At 39.1% G+C, this 13,369-nt stretch overlaps 1 protein-coding gene across 1 annotated transcript in view; it reads right to left on the bottom strand.

Moving 5' to 3' along the window:
- Positions 1–9,730, bottom strand: part of LOC103141729 (cytohesin-3-like) — a gene marked incomplete at its 5' end in the record, with an annotated part of 14,611 nt that extends 4,881 nt beyond the window's left edge. The window contains 9 exons of the mRNA XM_007557470.2: positions 288–364; positions 4,042–4,153; positions 4,525–4,673; positions 6,122–6,234; positions 7,242–7,322; positions 7,764–7,882; positions 8,021–8,087; positions 9,227–9,291; positions 9,566–9,730. Of these exons, the coding sequence (XP_007557532.1) occupies positions 288–364; positions 4,042–4,153; positions 4,525–4,673; positions 6,122–6,234; positions 7,242–7,322; positions 7,764–7,882; positions 8,021–8,087; positions 9,227–9,291; positions 9,566–9,730 (948 nt within the window). The remainder of the gene's footprint in view (positions 1–287; positions 365–4,041; positions 4,154–4,524; positions 4,674–6,121; positions 6,235–7,241; positions 7,323–7,763; positions 7,883–8,020; positions 8,088–9,226; positions 9,292–9,565) is intronic.
- Between the last annotated feature and the right edge of the window lie 3,639 nt (positions 9,731–13,369).

Raw genomic sequence — 13,369 nt, 5'->3', positions numbered from 1 at the left:
TTAATCAAACAGGTGATCTGCCTACTTTTCGGTTCTGGAGAAGTCAGCACATACAGCTGGTAATGCATGTAAGAGTATGCATTGTTAAGAAAGACATTTTATGAGGTGCATCAACATTTAATTTCCCTTTGGGGAAAATCCGGTTATAATGTGACAGTATAAAAAAGTTAAATACTTTGGCAACAAACTGTAAGTGGAAAATTGTCACTCAGTTACTTGTTGTGCTTCTTCTAACGAGAGATGATTAAACTCCCTTTAATAAATGACGTTCTTGGAGGAAGACTCACTGTTGTGTATTCGAAGTAGTAGAGGCAGTTGTCCGTGAGGATGAACCACCTTCTCTTCCAGGTTTTCACTCGCCCCCCTGACAGGAAGAGACAGAGGAAACAGGAAGTGACACATTGGTACTAGTGACAGACTGGCTGTCTCCCCGTCAGGACAAAAGAGCAGAATATGTGGCGCTCTAATGATCTACACCCCCACAGCTATTCCTTCTTATAATTACATTAATACTAAAAATGAGTTTGTTTCTTTAATGCAACATTCTCCTTTCAGTGTTATAAATATGTAATATGCCACATACACATCTAGGAGTCATTTCCCCTTATGTATGAGGAACTAAATGAAAGATTTGTGCTCAGGGAAATTGCTAATAACTCCAGACTAAAATCAGACATAATTATCAATAAGGTTGCAAAAATCATTTACTATCTATAAACAACAAACAAAGCTATTTTTGTAAGAGGTTTAGAGTTGTATTTATCAGCGTGTCAGTGAGGTGATATATTTAACTATTAGTATGGAATAGAAACTGAACTGTTATCCAATGATAAGAAGAAAGTTCACTCTGACTTTCAGAAGCTTTTATGCTGGCTTGTTTATTTTACGATTACAATCTACAACCGTGATCTCTCCGAGCTTCAAGCTTAGTCAAACAATGACTCACACACCTGTTAAATTGTTACTGACTTTGCGTATTTGTTACTTGTTTTTCCCTCTTGAGGGATCGCAAGAGGTTTGATGCGGACCCAACCTGGCGTTAAGAAAAATCCCCTCGAGGTTCAAACCCCAACACAAACACATCGGCAGAAGCAACCAAAACCCCAGAGCAAGTTTGCCACTTTGTGTGTTAAAAGACACAAAAGAAGAGTAAAAATAAATGTAGGTTTGCAAGCAAGTTCAGCCTCTGGCAGCAGCTGCAGAAATTTAAAGTAGGAGCAAAAAGGAGGCTCTAATACCAGGATTCTGGTGTCTTCTCAGTTCATGCATAATTGCACCTTTTGCATAAAACACAAATCACGGTTTTGGGCCTCCTTTAACTGTGTTTGCATTGCCTAAACTTTCTAGATTTCACTGCAGCATCCCGGTAGTCTCCGCAGGGCTACACATAATTACAAAACTTCTCCTCTCCCTTACATATCAATAGACTCTGGCTGTTGAATTAGCATGGGCAAATTTCCACTCTGCACAGAGATATACTTAACAAAAAAATAAAATAAAATAAAATAAAGGCATTTATTCCTCTGCATCCTCCAAGATTTATTTTTAGACAGTTAAATTAGATGTATCATTGTCAAAGCTGGCACGGGGAAATGGCTCCAGGGGGGCGCCGTACCATAATGTAATCATGTTAGGCCTACGAGCCACACTGGGACACTACGAATTCGCGCTCACCAGCTAGATGAGACCACTGAGACGTTACACAGAGTTAGAGGAATGTGCAGGTCGAAGCCAGGTGTGTGAATGGGGTCATAAACCAAAGCACCTGCAGTGAATCTGCTCCTTAGCCCGCATGAGAAAACTGCAAGCCGGCCATTAAAACATTCTTTATATTTGGCTATAAAACTCAGTGTTAAATAACAGATATATAATTAGTTATGTAATTTAAGAATGCAGTAACCCCTGGGGTCACCGTTAGGTGATGAAGTAAACTCTAAATTAGAAACACATGAAGCTATAAAGCAGGAAATGGCAAAAGGGTGCGTGGAATAAGGGTTCCTTTACACACAAAATCCCAATTATCTGCCTTAAATGCATTAGGATGCCTTCAAAAGCAACAGAATTGTTAAATGACATGACACCAATAACAATATACCACTAGTAAGGTAGCGAATAGGTTTCAAATAACTAATTATTTAGTAGGATGATGGGTAAGTGGGAGGAGTGTTAAGAAGGATATTCAGATGTTACTTAAAATCATGATTTTAGTCTGACTACATGCAATAGGTGCCTCCACATACTTCCTCCTGTCCGCTTAAACAAGCTGTTGGGCCTTTGCTGTTTTGCACACTTATGTTTCCACACCATTTATGGGTCAGTTAAACCAAAAATAGATGCTCAGGACTGTGGCTTTCACTGTTACTGCAGAGGGTGATGATGCACGGGTTCATCAGTCTTTATCACAAAAGAAGAAAATTATTTTTTATGTTGATTTGGAAGGAGAAATACCAACTTTCTGTCGTGGTTTTTCTTCAAAGCAAGAAGCCTGTTTTTTCCCCCCTCTTGATCTACAGCACCTGTTGTCATTTTTATGTGTTAAGCAGCACCTTTTAAATGATACTTTATTGTCTCTTTAGGCACTGACAGACATCAGGTTTCCAAAAATCTTTATGGTACACCGGTGTACACAAAGGAAACTGGCAGACCCCTTGTGATCAGCTACAGATGTTACTTAATTACCACTTACTTGCGCATAAATAAATCAGTGTGGGGTCCCTGAGTGAACTCAACTCTCAATATCGGTTTCTGCTGCTGTTGTTATAATTTTCTGGGAATTATTCATTTGAAAATGAGTTCACCTTCTGTGGCGCTCCTGACCCAATTGTAAAGCCAGCAGCACAGTTGTTTCTTTTCCTGACCTACAATAAATCCAGCTTTCAGCAGAAGAAATGTTTTGTTTTCTGGACAGTCTACATTAAACACGTAGCTCTTTGCTTTAGGGAAGACTGTAGTTGACAAAAATACTCTAATATCTTAAATACAGGATGTATATTTTTTCCCCCCAAATTAAGGTCAACTGTGTCTTCACAGAGAGACTGTGTCTACTCACCAAAACTATTTAAGAAGCATTTTGTTTCAGAATTAGAAAAATGCTCATGTTTAAGTTGCCCCACAAATATTTTTGGTAAATTTGACCTTGCATGCTTTTTGACCTTTGCAATGCCTTTCAATTTGAAGAAAACTGAAAGGCATTGCAAAGGTATTGGGGAAAGCATATCTGAAACCCTAACCCATTAAATTTATGATGTTCAAAGCAAAACATCACATTAAAGAAACCTTTTCTTTAAGCTTTACAAACACAGGATCAAGTGGAACTAGTGTGAAGAAATAAAACTAGAGAAAATAACAATATATATTTTTCTACTGAATGATTTCAACAATTATCACTCTTAAATGTATAATCCAGTTCCTAAGCTAGCATCTATTTTTAAAAATTGTGATAAATTGAGCATTGTGGGACATTATGGATCCCAACAAACAAAACAAAATGTTCTTAATTAGCAACATACCGATACACAAAAACCGTATGTAGTACTGTTTGAGAGGAGTACAAGCATAAAATATTGTATGCAAAGTCTACACTAGTAGGTCTTTATCAACTTGTAAAACTGCTTGAATAAGTAGACTAAACATACTGCATTTGAGCCAGGAGTGTTAGTTTTATCCATTATATCAAATCAATTACTGAACTTTGAAACTTCTTTTGTCTCCATAAAATAAGTATTTTATTGCGCAGTCCTCATAATAACATGAAACCTTTATAAGCTTTCAATTTCTGTTTCAATCTTAATATTATTCTGATTGTTTATCCTTCAGAGGACATTTACTTAAAAAAAAAAAGAAGCTCTTGCTGCCATTTGGTCTGTGTACCGTGACACTTCACTTCCACCCTGCGTGACAACACTTTGCAGTTTAAGCTTTCGTGAGGAAAAAAAAAATCTCCAGCTGTAAGGCAAATAAAAATGCAAGAGTAAACAAATTAATTCATCCAGGATGTCTTACACTCTCCCCGCAGCTGAACAGAGGGAGACTCACACTAACCTAATTTAAGCAGCCATCCTTCTCTGTCTGGGTTGAAGAACGTGTGCGTCAGGTCGTTCCCATCGTCCTCTGGGATCTTAAAGGGTTCGCTCTTAATGCTGTCGTAGAGATTCTAGAAAAAGAAAAGGGAAAACATATTTTACATCAGATTTAGCTTATTAAACCCCAACTCTGGCAAACTAGGTTAATAATGAAAATGAACTTTTATTTAAAAAAAAAAAAAACATCTTTAACACTTTTAATCCGTTATCTTCAATAAAACAATTTAATAAAACAAGTGGATTAAGTTTAATCTAAAATTAATTGTTGACAAGAGTCAATTTTCTCTGTTGCTTTTCATAAAGTCTATATATAAACTCAAACTATTAAAGAAAGACAGTTTAAAAAAAAAAAGTAACACTTCATGCATTCACCAGCGCAGTGATTTGCAGTACAGGGCTAAGTCTGTCCAGACATTCAAACTAAATAAGTCACCATTCTTACCCTGAGTAGCTCCTCGGGGAGATCTCCTCCCTCATTGATCCCTCTGTTCATGGAAATGAAGCGCTCCACCGGGGGCTTGTCTCGGACGTTGGGATTGTGAAGGCTGGTGTTCAGCATAATAATGGCAAATGAGAGGACGTAGCAAGTGTCTGTGGAGGAAATTGGACAGTTTCACACATTTGTCCTGCTTTTGGAAGGGGTTACTCTTGACACAATGCATATCAATTCCCAGCAATAAAGTACATGTTACTTAAGTACATGTTCATGATGGCAGAATGCTTTTGCAAAGTAGCCAAGGCTGGAGGAGCTTTCATCGCTTCAAAACATCAAGAGCAAAAACAACTAAGCTAATTAATTACAATAATTGTCTGTTCAAATGATATATATTGTTTTACATTCAGGTTTTGGAAATTTTTTTCTAACTTCCTGTAGCAGTTAGCTGAGCTGCAATGCTAACAATAGATTGGAGGTAAAAGAGATTCACTTGTAGTTGTGTTTATTTCATTCCCTTCCCCGTTTTTGCATCAGTACAGCTACTAACAGCTTAGTAAATGCAGTTCTTGCTGATACTTGTGTCAGTTCTGTCCATTTAAACACCACAAGGGGGCTAGCAGCCCCTTCAGCAGCTAACGAATCATCCTACACATACTGTGTCTATATTACTGTGCAAATTGTATGTTTTTCTTTATATTGCTAAATTACAGCAGCATAGTTAAGATGAAAATGAAGAGGCAGATGTACCTCATTTGCACAGTCCACTCTGTCAAAACAAGCAACTATTGTAAAACAAGAACCAGAGTGACAGGACTTGTGAGTAAAAATTACAACTAACTTCTTCTCAAGAGGGAGACTAGTGAAATAAAAACCGATGTATAATCAGCCAAAAGGGCCTAGTTTTTTTGACACAACTTTTCCTCCAGTCTTTATTGCACAAACACACACACACACACACACATCCACGATCATAACTCCTGCTCACCATCCTGGACCTCATATATCCACACACCACCAGCCAACATCCTCTCCACTTTGATTTATAACACTGCACACCCCGTTCTCAGGAAATGGCCAATAACTTAGTCTGGGTGTGTCGCTGCTTCAATAGTGATGACCTGAGCTGCCACCTGAACACAGGAGGCTCCACACGGGACGCAACGAGACAAGACTGTACTAATGACCGCCATTGAGCAGAGATCAATACAGTTATAGCCGCTGGAGACACGGACGCTGATTACACAGGGGTCGGGGGGAAAGCTGCTGCTTAAAGACCAACATGTTAACTTTAGCGGAAATTTTGAGAAGTGTAAATTTATGCCTGAGGAAGTGAACTTTATACAGAGATTGAAATACTAATCTTATTTTCTGAGAGAGAACGTTTATCTTTGCGAAGAGATAAAAGATTTGCTTCGACCAAAGTAAAATTTATACTTCACATCCAGACCTGGCAGCCTACTGGGAACAAAACAGTCAAAATAATTGATTTGAATTTGCAGAGGTCTTTCTGGCTCAAGTTATCCATCCAGACTGAGTCATGACAATGCTGGTGCTGCTGTGTGTGCGTGCGTGTGCGTGTGTGTGTGTGTGCGTGTGTGTGTACCTGTGGACTGGAAGACACCAGGATTGCACTGGCAGTACCTGGAGGCAAACGCCTCCATCATGCGATCGATCTTCTGGGCTTCACCAGGAAGTCTGAAGCTCCACAGAAACTGCCTGCAACAGCAGAAAACAGAAACATGATGATCTCATCACATATTTTTGATGCAAAATTTATATTGGATTTTTAGCTCAAATCTGGTGCCAGCCAGCACAGGATTTGGTCTAATAGGAGAAGAAGAGGAGGACAACCAAGAAGAATAAAAAGTTAAGTTAACAATGCTGTTGTGATTGTTTAAAAAGCTACTTGGGATTTTTGGCAGGAATGTTAAGGAATTCAACACCATTGCTATGGTAAAATACGATGATGATGGGAACATTTATGTAGCTAAACGTTGTGCTTTGCAGTAAGAAAACTGATTAGAGCTTGCCAAAGACTTGAGCCTCCAGGCATAAATTTAATTAAAAAGTTAAAAAATTCTCCCTCCAAGCTTTAGCCATTTTGGAAATAAAAAAAAAAATCTTTCTCAATGTGTACTAACTTAGTAGAGACACATAGATTTCTAACGTCTTAAATTTAAGGTTGTCAGTGTCAACACAATGTTGCCAGATGAACAGATTAACATTTCTCATAAGTTTAAAATAATAGTTTTTTTTCCTGTTAACCAAATTTGACAGCAACATGGGAAACACTTTTTTCCTGAAATCCCAACAAAGTTTCAAGGAAAATATTATTTAGAGTTTCAATCATTGTAAAAGCTGCATCTTTTTATTTTGATCTTTTTCAAATTATCTGTCCTTATACTTTAAGTTATTGATTCACAATTATTAGCAGAATGATGTTCCTAATGCCAGATGCCACAACATTAATACATTTATACATGCGGCTGTGTAACATCGTCCCCCAAAAGCAATATTTGCACGTAATCCACAAGTTGCAGTAATAAAAAAAAGACACCTTTTTATCCAGGAGTAAATGCTAAGGTTGTGATTTTAGTTATAAGGTTTGACAGTATTAAACTGCTGTACTGAAAAAGACGATACCTTTTATGCTGACATCTGACACATAACAGAAAGACCAAATTAAAGTGTGACCCAGTGTTTGTTAGTATTGTATATCTCACCTTAAGGCTTGAACAAGGTTGAGGTCTGCAAATTCATGAAGCTCCACAAATGCCTGAAGGACCTTGATGTTAAAGTCATCCCTGTAAAAAAAAAAAAAGAATCAAGAAAAGAAAGTTATATTGAGTTAAATTGAGATAAACACTTCATAGTGGTGCATTTTGGGACTCTTGGAGGAAAGTCGAATGCGGCAGCTAGGATGCAGCACCTATTTTAGCTCCAAAACTGTTGAGCTGTCTAAGCGAGACACTATTGCGTCTGTATTTTGACAGCTCTACCCCTGCCCCAACATCTTTCAGATAAAAACCACATGTCCGCCCAGATTTTTTCTCTCTCTCTCTTTTTTTTCTTCTTTTTTTTTAAGTTGCACTGCCTCCTGTCACGGCTCTGCTTCATAAATTCAGGCTACTGACTTCCAGGAGATTTCTGGTTGGGTCAGAGCACAGGCAAGCAGAGCTCACAGAAAGACAGGAAGAGAGAAAAGGAAGGTAAAAAGAAAGCAGAGGGAAAACTGGAGAGGTTACCGTTCCCCTAAGTAGTCGCCAATGACGGTTTTGTTGAGCCCTTCGCCTTTGTAGAGGAACTGTGCGATGTCCTCTGGGGTGTTCTGGAGAAGATCGTTTTCCAGAAGAAACTGGATTCCCTGTGAAGATATTACTCTTCAGTTCAGTAGTTTTGAGACATGTGATAAATCATTTTAGCATAACATAAATCACTTCATACAAAAGCAAAGGTTATGTTGATTCTGAAGTCTCATTGGAAGCTTAGAAACCTGTCTGACCTTTTTAGGATCCATGTTGAATTTCTTCCTTCCCATGGCAATCTGTTTGTTTCTTTGTGAGGTTTTGCTGCAATAATAATGATAAAAAAAAACTATTAGATATGAGATATTAGAAATTAGCAAGTGACCAGAATTTGATGATTTTCAGCTTGATTGGCCCTGACTGTGACTTGTGAAAATTGTTCTACTACTGTATCTTTTGAAAACCTCTGAATCACCTAAAATCTGTATACCACATAGAAAAACTGTATCTATAAAGAAAAAATAATGTCAAAAATCATCCACAAAATTCTGATTAGTGCAATTATCTCACATCAAGTTGTGTCAAGCTGCTGTGTTTGCTCTGTTGGTCAATTCTGTTTTCTAGGTTTTACTGCTCAGTCAAATATTGAATCTACAGACACCAAAATAGGTAGTAAACAGCACAAAGTGCAGTTCTGTGATAGCTGCAGCAATACACCTCAATCAACCCTTTCTACAACAGTTTCAGAAGAGTAACATTTCCCATTTCAATGCCTTTGAAAACACACAGAATTTAAACTCCATGGAAATCTGCACCTTTATCTTTCAGTGGATGCTCTCAGTGTTCCCTTGTGCCCAAAATAACCCGAGCCAAGTTTCACCAGCTGCACCTGAGACGCACACAGCCTGACACATGGCCTCACTCCATCTCAGCCAATCGCAGGAAAGCATCCACATAAAGACTGTTTGACTAATGTTTAGATAAAGGCTATTTTTTACTTCACTAATCAAACAATAGAGGATTAAGCTGTTCACATAAAACGTAAAATGACAGGTGTGATGCTGGGAGTAAAATCAACTACCGGTACCTCTCAAAAAAAAAAAAAATACAAAAAGGAACTAGAACAGATGCTGAAGTAAACTCTTTTGAAAAAAAAGAAAAAGATGGTAAGCAGATCAAATGAAAGCTGCTCCAAGTTTCACCAAATTTTAAGGTGAAAATCCCCTTGTGTCACAGGATTTGCTGGACAAAATAAAAATCGCAAACCTTTCTTTACGGATTCAGGAAAACACTGTTGGCCCTCATAATTCTCTCACATTTTAATGAGGAAAGTATCGGCCAGAAAATAATATATATAATCCGATTCATCATAATTAACATAACCCCTACTATCAGACTCAAAGGAATTCAGTTTGCTATACAGTTCAGTTGTACAATATGCGCCAAAATAAACCCAAACTCACCTCTCCCCAACACAGGTAAGCTGTTCAATCTCATTCATTACTTCAGCGATTTCAAATTTCAGCCGCTGCAATGGAAAAAAAGAAGAAAGGATTCAGTTGACAGTTTCATATACATATGTATTTGGCCCTTGCTAAAACAATATTCTAAGAGACAACTGAGAGACTTCATGTGATATGATAGACGTGTGTCTGCATGCAAATAGAAGAGGAGAAGCTGCATGCAGGGTTTAATGCAACGCATTATCCTCTAGCGTCACATCAAAAGAGTTCAAAAATGTTCATCCAATCCAAACCATCAGCTTTCAATCGCAGCTAAATGAAAGAAATTGTGTCACTTACTTCGATATCATCAAGAAGCTCTTTTTTTCTGCGTCGTATGTTCGAAAGCTCATCTCTCTCTTCCAAAGACAAGTCCTCGGGCACTGGAGAAAAAAAAAAAAAAAAGTGGGGAAAAATGAAATGGCATTTGAGTGAGAGAGAGAGGGGCTGGGTTATGACGATGGATTAAATGAATTCATTTTCTGAACAGCCAGTCAGAGTCGTGGGGGTTAAGCCCGGCAGTGCATACCTGGTCAGGGAATCCATCTAAAAGATATTACATATGACCTACATTAACATGCCAACGAGTGGAGGTGCCATTCAATTTTGAAAACAAAGATTAAATGCTGCAAACAGACTGGAAAGCAGGCGGCTGTGGGGCACCATGCTGTTTCTGCAAATTTTATCTAACCCAGCAGGTGGTTGCTCTGTTCAGGGCAACACATCCTGGCTTTTGAGCTAACACGCTAGTAGTACAACCATACACCATAAATCATAAACCACGCCTTGCACAAGTAGTGATACTCTATTGAACTTCTCATAGCTTTCCAAAGAATTCCCACAGGGTGATGCTGCCACTACCATGACCTCTGTGTGAATGGTTTATTAAGTTTGATGTGCATGGATAGGTTTGACTTTTACTTTAATAATTAGAGCAACTTTTTTTTTTTTAATCTTTGCTCTGTTTGCCTGCACGACCTTTTGCAAACTCTAAAAATGATCTCTTGTGGCTTTCTTCCTGCCATATCTAAGACTTCATGATCAAATATTCAAGTCTGCAGTGCAATAAACTGTTTTATGAAATATTATGATCAAGAGTGAAAGAAAGATTAGAAATCTGCATATGGACTTGAACAAGTGGACTCATATCCCGTCCCTTTGAGAGAGCCTGAACGGTCTCTATCATAAAAACACTGGGAAATAAGAGTGATTTCATGATTTCATCTACTGATCAGTAATCATCATTTGACAGTTAGGAGTCAGATTTTTTTCAAAACTGGATCTAATCATGTCACTTGAGGCATCAAAGTTAAAAAGACAAAACCATAACATGGACGAGTGACCGTACCTAATGAAATAATAATGACTTTAGTGAAACCATAACATTTATTCAATAAAAGCAAGGGTAGATGTTTCCTTTGAAGCATTTTTTTTCACCACAAAAAACACTTGCAGAGATACTCTGCGGTGGGTTGGACACAAATTTTCTTAAAAAACTTCTATACCCCTTTAGACTTTTTGACATTTCATCAAATTATAGCCACAGATTTGAATATGGTTTACTGGGATTTTATGCCACAGAACAAGACAAATTAGTACATAATTGTCAAGCCCCTACAGCAACCCTGACCAGCTCTGTTGTCCCTGCTGAACAACAACTTCCCACATCATGATGCTGCCACTACCAGGTGCTTGGACAATAGTGCGTTTTATTTGGATTTAATGTTTAAGACTAACCTAAAACGGTGCATCAAATTAGAAACGCCCTGCACTTAGCTCCATTAATTTTTCAATCCTTGGTCTCAGCTGAAGAAAAACAACCACACAGCATGATACCGCCACCACCATGTTTCACAGTATTGTTGGTCTATTAGGGTTGAGTTAACAGGTCGAGTTAAGGTCTTATTTGATTAGAAAACCGTCTCGTGCATGTTGGCTGTGCCCCCTGCAGGGCTTACGGGGTGAATTTGTGAGGCATTGTATTCACACTCAACTGGCGGACATCTGGCAAGGCTGGCTCTCTCAAATATTGGCTTACTGAGAAGTCAGCTGTCATCAACCCCTCTTTTAGGGCAATTAAGGCCGCAGAGAGCATCTCGCCGTGCAACCCGTCTGCTTTACTGCGTGTGCTCACATAGAGCGTTAAGTGCACATTGCATATACAGCGCATGCAGAATTTACATTTCACACACATTACATTAATTTCACTCCACACAGAACGTCCCAGAGGCCAGTTACTTATCCCTCATTTGGCCATGCCACGTCAGCCTCATCCCCCCCCGCCCCCCACAGAGCCCTCGGAGGATCTCCCATTCGCTCTTCTGCACATCAGAAAACAGCAATTCGGTTTGAGAGAGAGCGAGCGAGCTAACAGGAAGTAGGTCATTTTCACATGGAGCCAAACCAGATTGCGCTTCTCCTACGCCGTTTCCCACTATCACACACATGCACACACTCCCCCTCCATCTCACTTTCTTTGTCCGCCTCCACCCGGGTGCTTGAAGTGGGGGTGAGCACAGATTCAAATCCCCCAGCTAAATCATACCACTAAGCAGCTTTACAATCCAGGCACACACCCCCATGACTGTAAATAATGGTGGGGAAAAAAAGGACAGTTATTTCCATCCCTCTGTATCTCTCTGCTGCATCTCTTTTTCACGTCATTTGACTCAATCCCCCTTCTTTGTCTCGCGCTGTGAGGAAAAAAAAAAGTGACAGAAGTAGCAAGGACTATTAGGTTATTATGTTCGTAGGGCATGAATCTTGTGTTATCAGAGGGAAACAGTTGGTCATGACAGCAGGAAACCTTGATGGATGCAGGCACTGCAGTCAGTCACTCACAAACTAACCAATGCTCAAAGTACTGACAAGTTAGGAAGGACAGAGAGGAGAAGTGAAGCAGTTATTTTAAATATCTGTATTAAAAAAATTCACAGGGAAAAGCAACTTTTCCATTAGGTTATCTGTGCATTAAATGTAAAGTAGGCCAAGAGTTAATGGCTTATAAATGCCAAGTCCAATAAGCAAAGCAAGACTGATGACTCACTCTTCGCATGTAAAGATGTCAAAGGAGCTTTTTAAATGGCTTGGCTGCAGTGAAGAAAATCTTATTTCACATTGAAAGCCGTGACAGGCTTTACGAGTGTCCTCTTTTCACTGTTTTTATTAACAAAGAATACATCATTATTAAATAAAAGACCGATAAATATATTGCTACAAGTGGATTACTATGCAATTTAAAGTGATCCACCGGATTATTTAATGCATTGGGCTGGCTATGCTGATGCGTTTGCTCCAGAGGTTTTCTAAACCCCTTATCTTCATCCATATAGTTTTATTGTGCTCATCCATCGTGCTTTTGGTCATGATCTACATTTCATGGCCACACATAAAAGACGGAAAGCAAACAAGACGAGTAGATCGAGTGTTTTTAATTTTGGTTCAGCTGGATCTGCGATACGGCAGTCTGGAGTCGCACCTGAAAAAGATTAGGTGGATTTAGAACTCCAACATCCTTTGAAATGCATATCTGACATGTTTCTGCTGCTGGCTGGTTTTTGTTCTTCCTGGTGTGACATGGACTTTTTGGAGCAAGATTTTGTTTTTTGCTGACGACCAAGACACAGGTCGTTAAAGCTCAGGTCTTCAACACGACATGTTGTCTGTTGCTCTCCTTTAGTCGTTAAGAAAATCTGCTGTTGGTGTGTCTGCTTCCAATTTCTGTCACCCTGATGAGAGAGTTTCTGTGTTACGCTTTTCTATATGGTGAGATTTCACCAAAACAGTCCCCACTTTCACTGATCCACGTAACAGGTCAAGAGTGGCCTGAAGCCACAGTCACCTGTACTGAAAGCAGGAGAAAGTGTGGCTGACCTTCAGTCAAGAGATTCGCCACGGAGGAATTACATGATGTGGCACTAATATTTCACAGTTTTAATAGATGGAGGTGAGGTGATGGAGTGCACTGGCAGGCTGTGCACTCCAACAGAGGAGAGACTGATGCCCTCAGCCACACAGGTGGGATTGCTTAGATTTATTAGGTATAGTAAGATTAATAGACAAATAAGCCTACTGGGTTGTAGCTGTAGCCATTGTTCTTTCTTG

This window comes from Poecilia formosa, unplaced genomic scaffold, assembly GCF_000485575.1.
Source record: "Poecilia formosa unplaced genomic scaffold, Poecilia_formosa-5.1.2 Scaffold88, whole genome shotgun sequence".
Taxonomy (NCBI): domain Eukaryota; kingdom Metazoa; phylum Chordata; class Actinopteri; order Cyprinodontiformes; family Poeciliidae; genus Poecilia; species Poecilia formosa.
The sequence above is the reverse complement of the archived record's forward strand: the minus strand, read 5'-3'. Positions and strand labels throughout refer to the sequence as shown.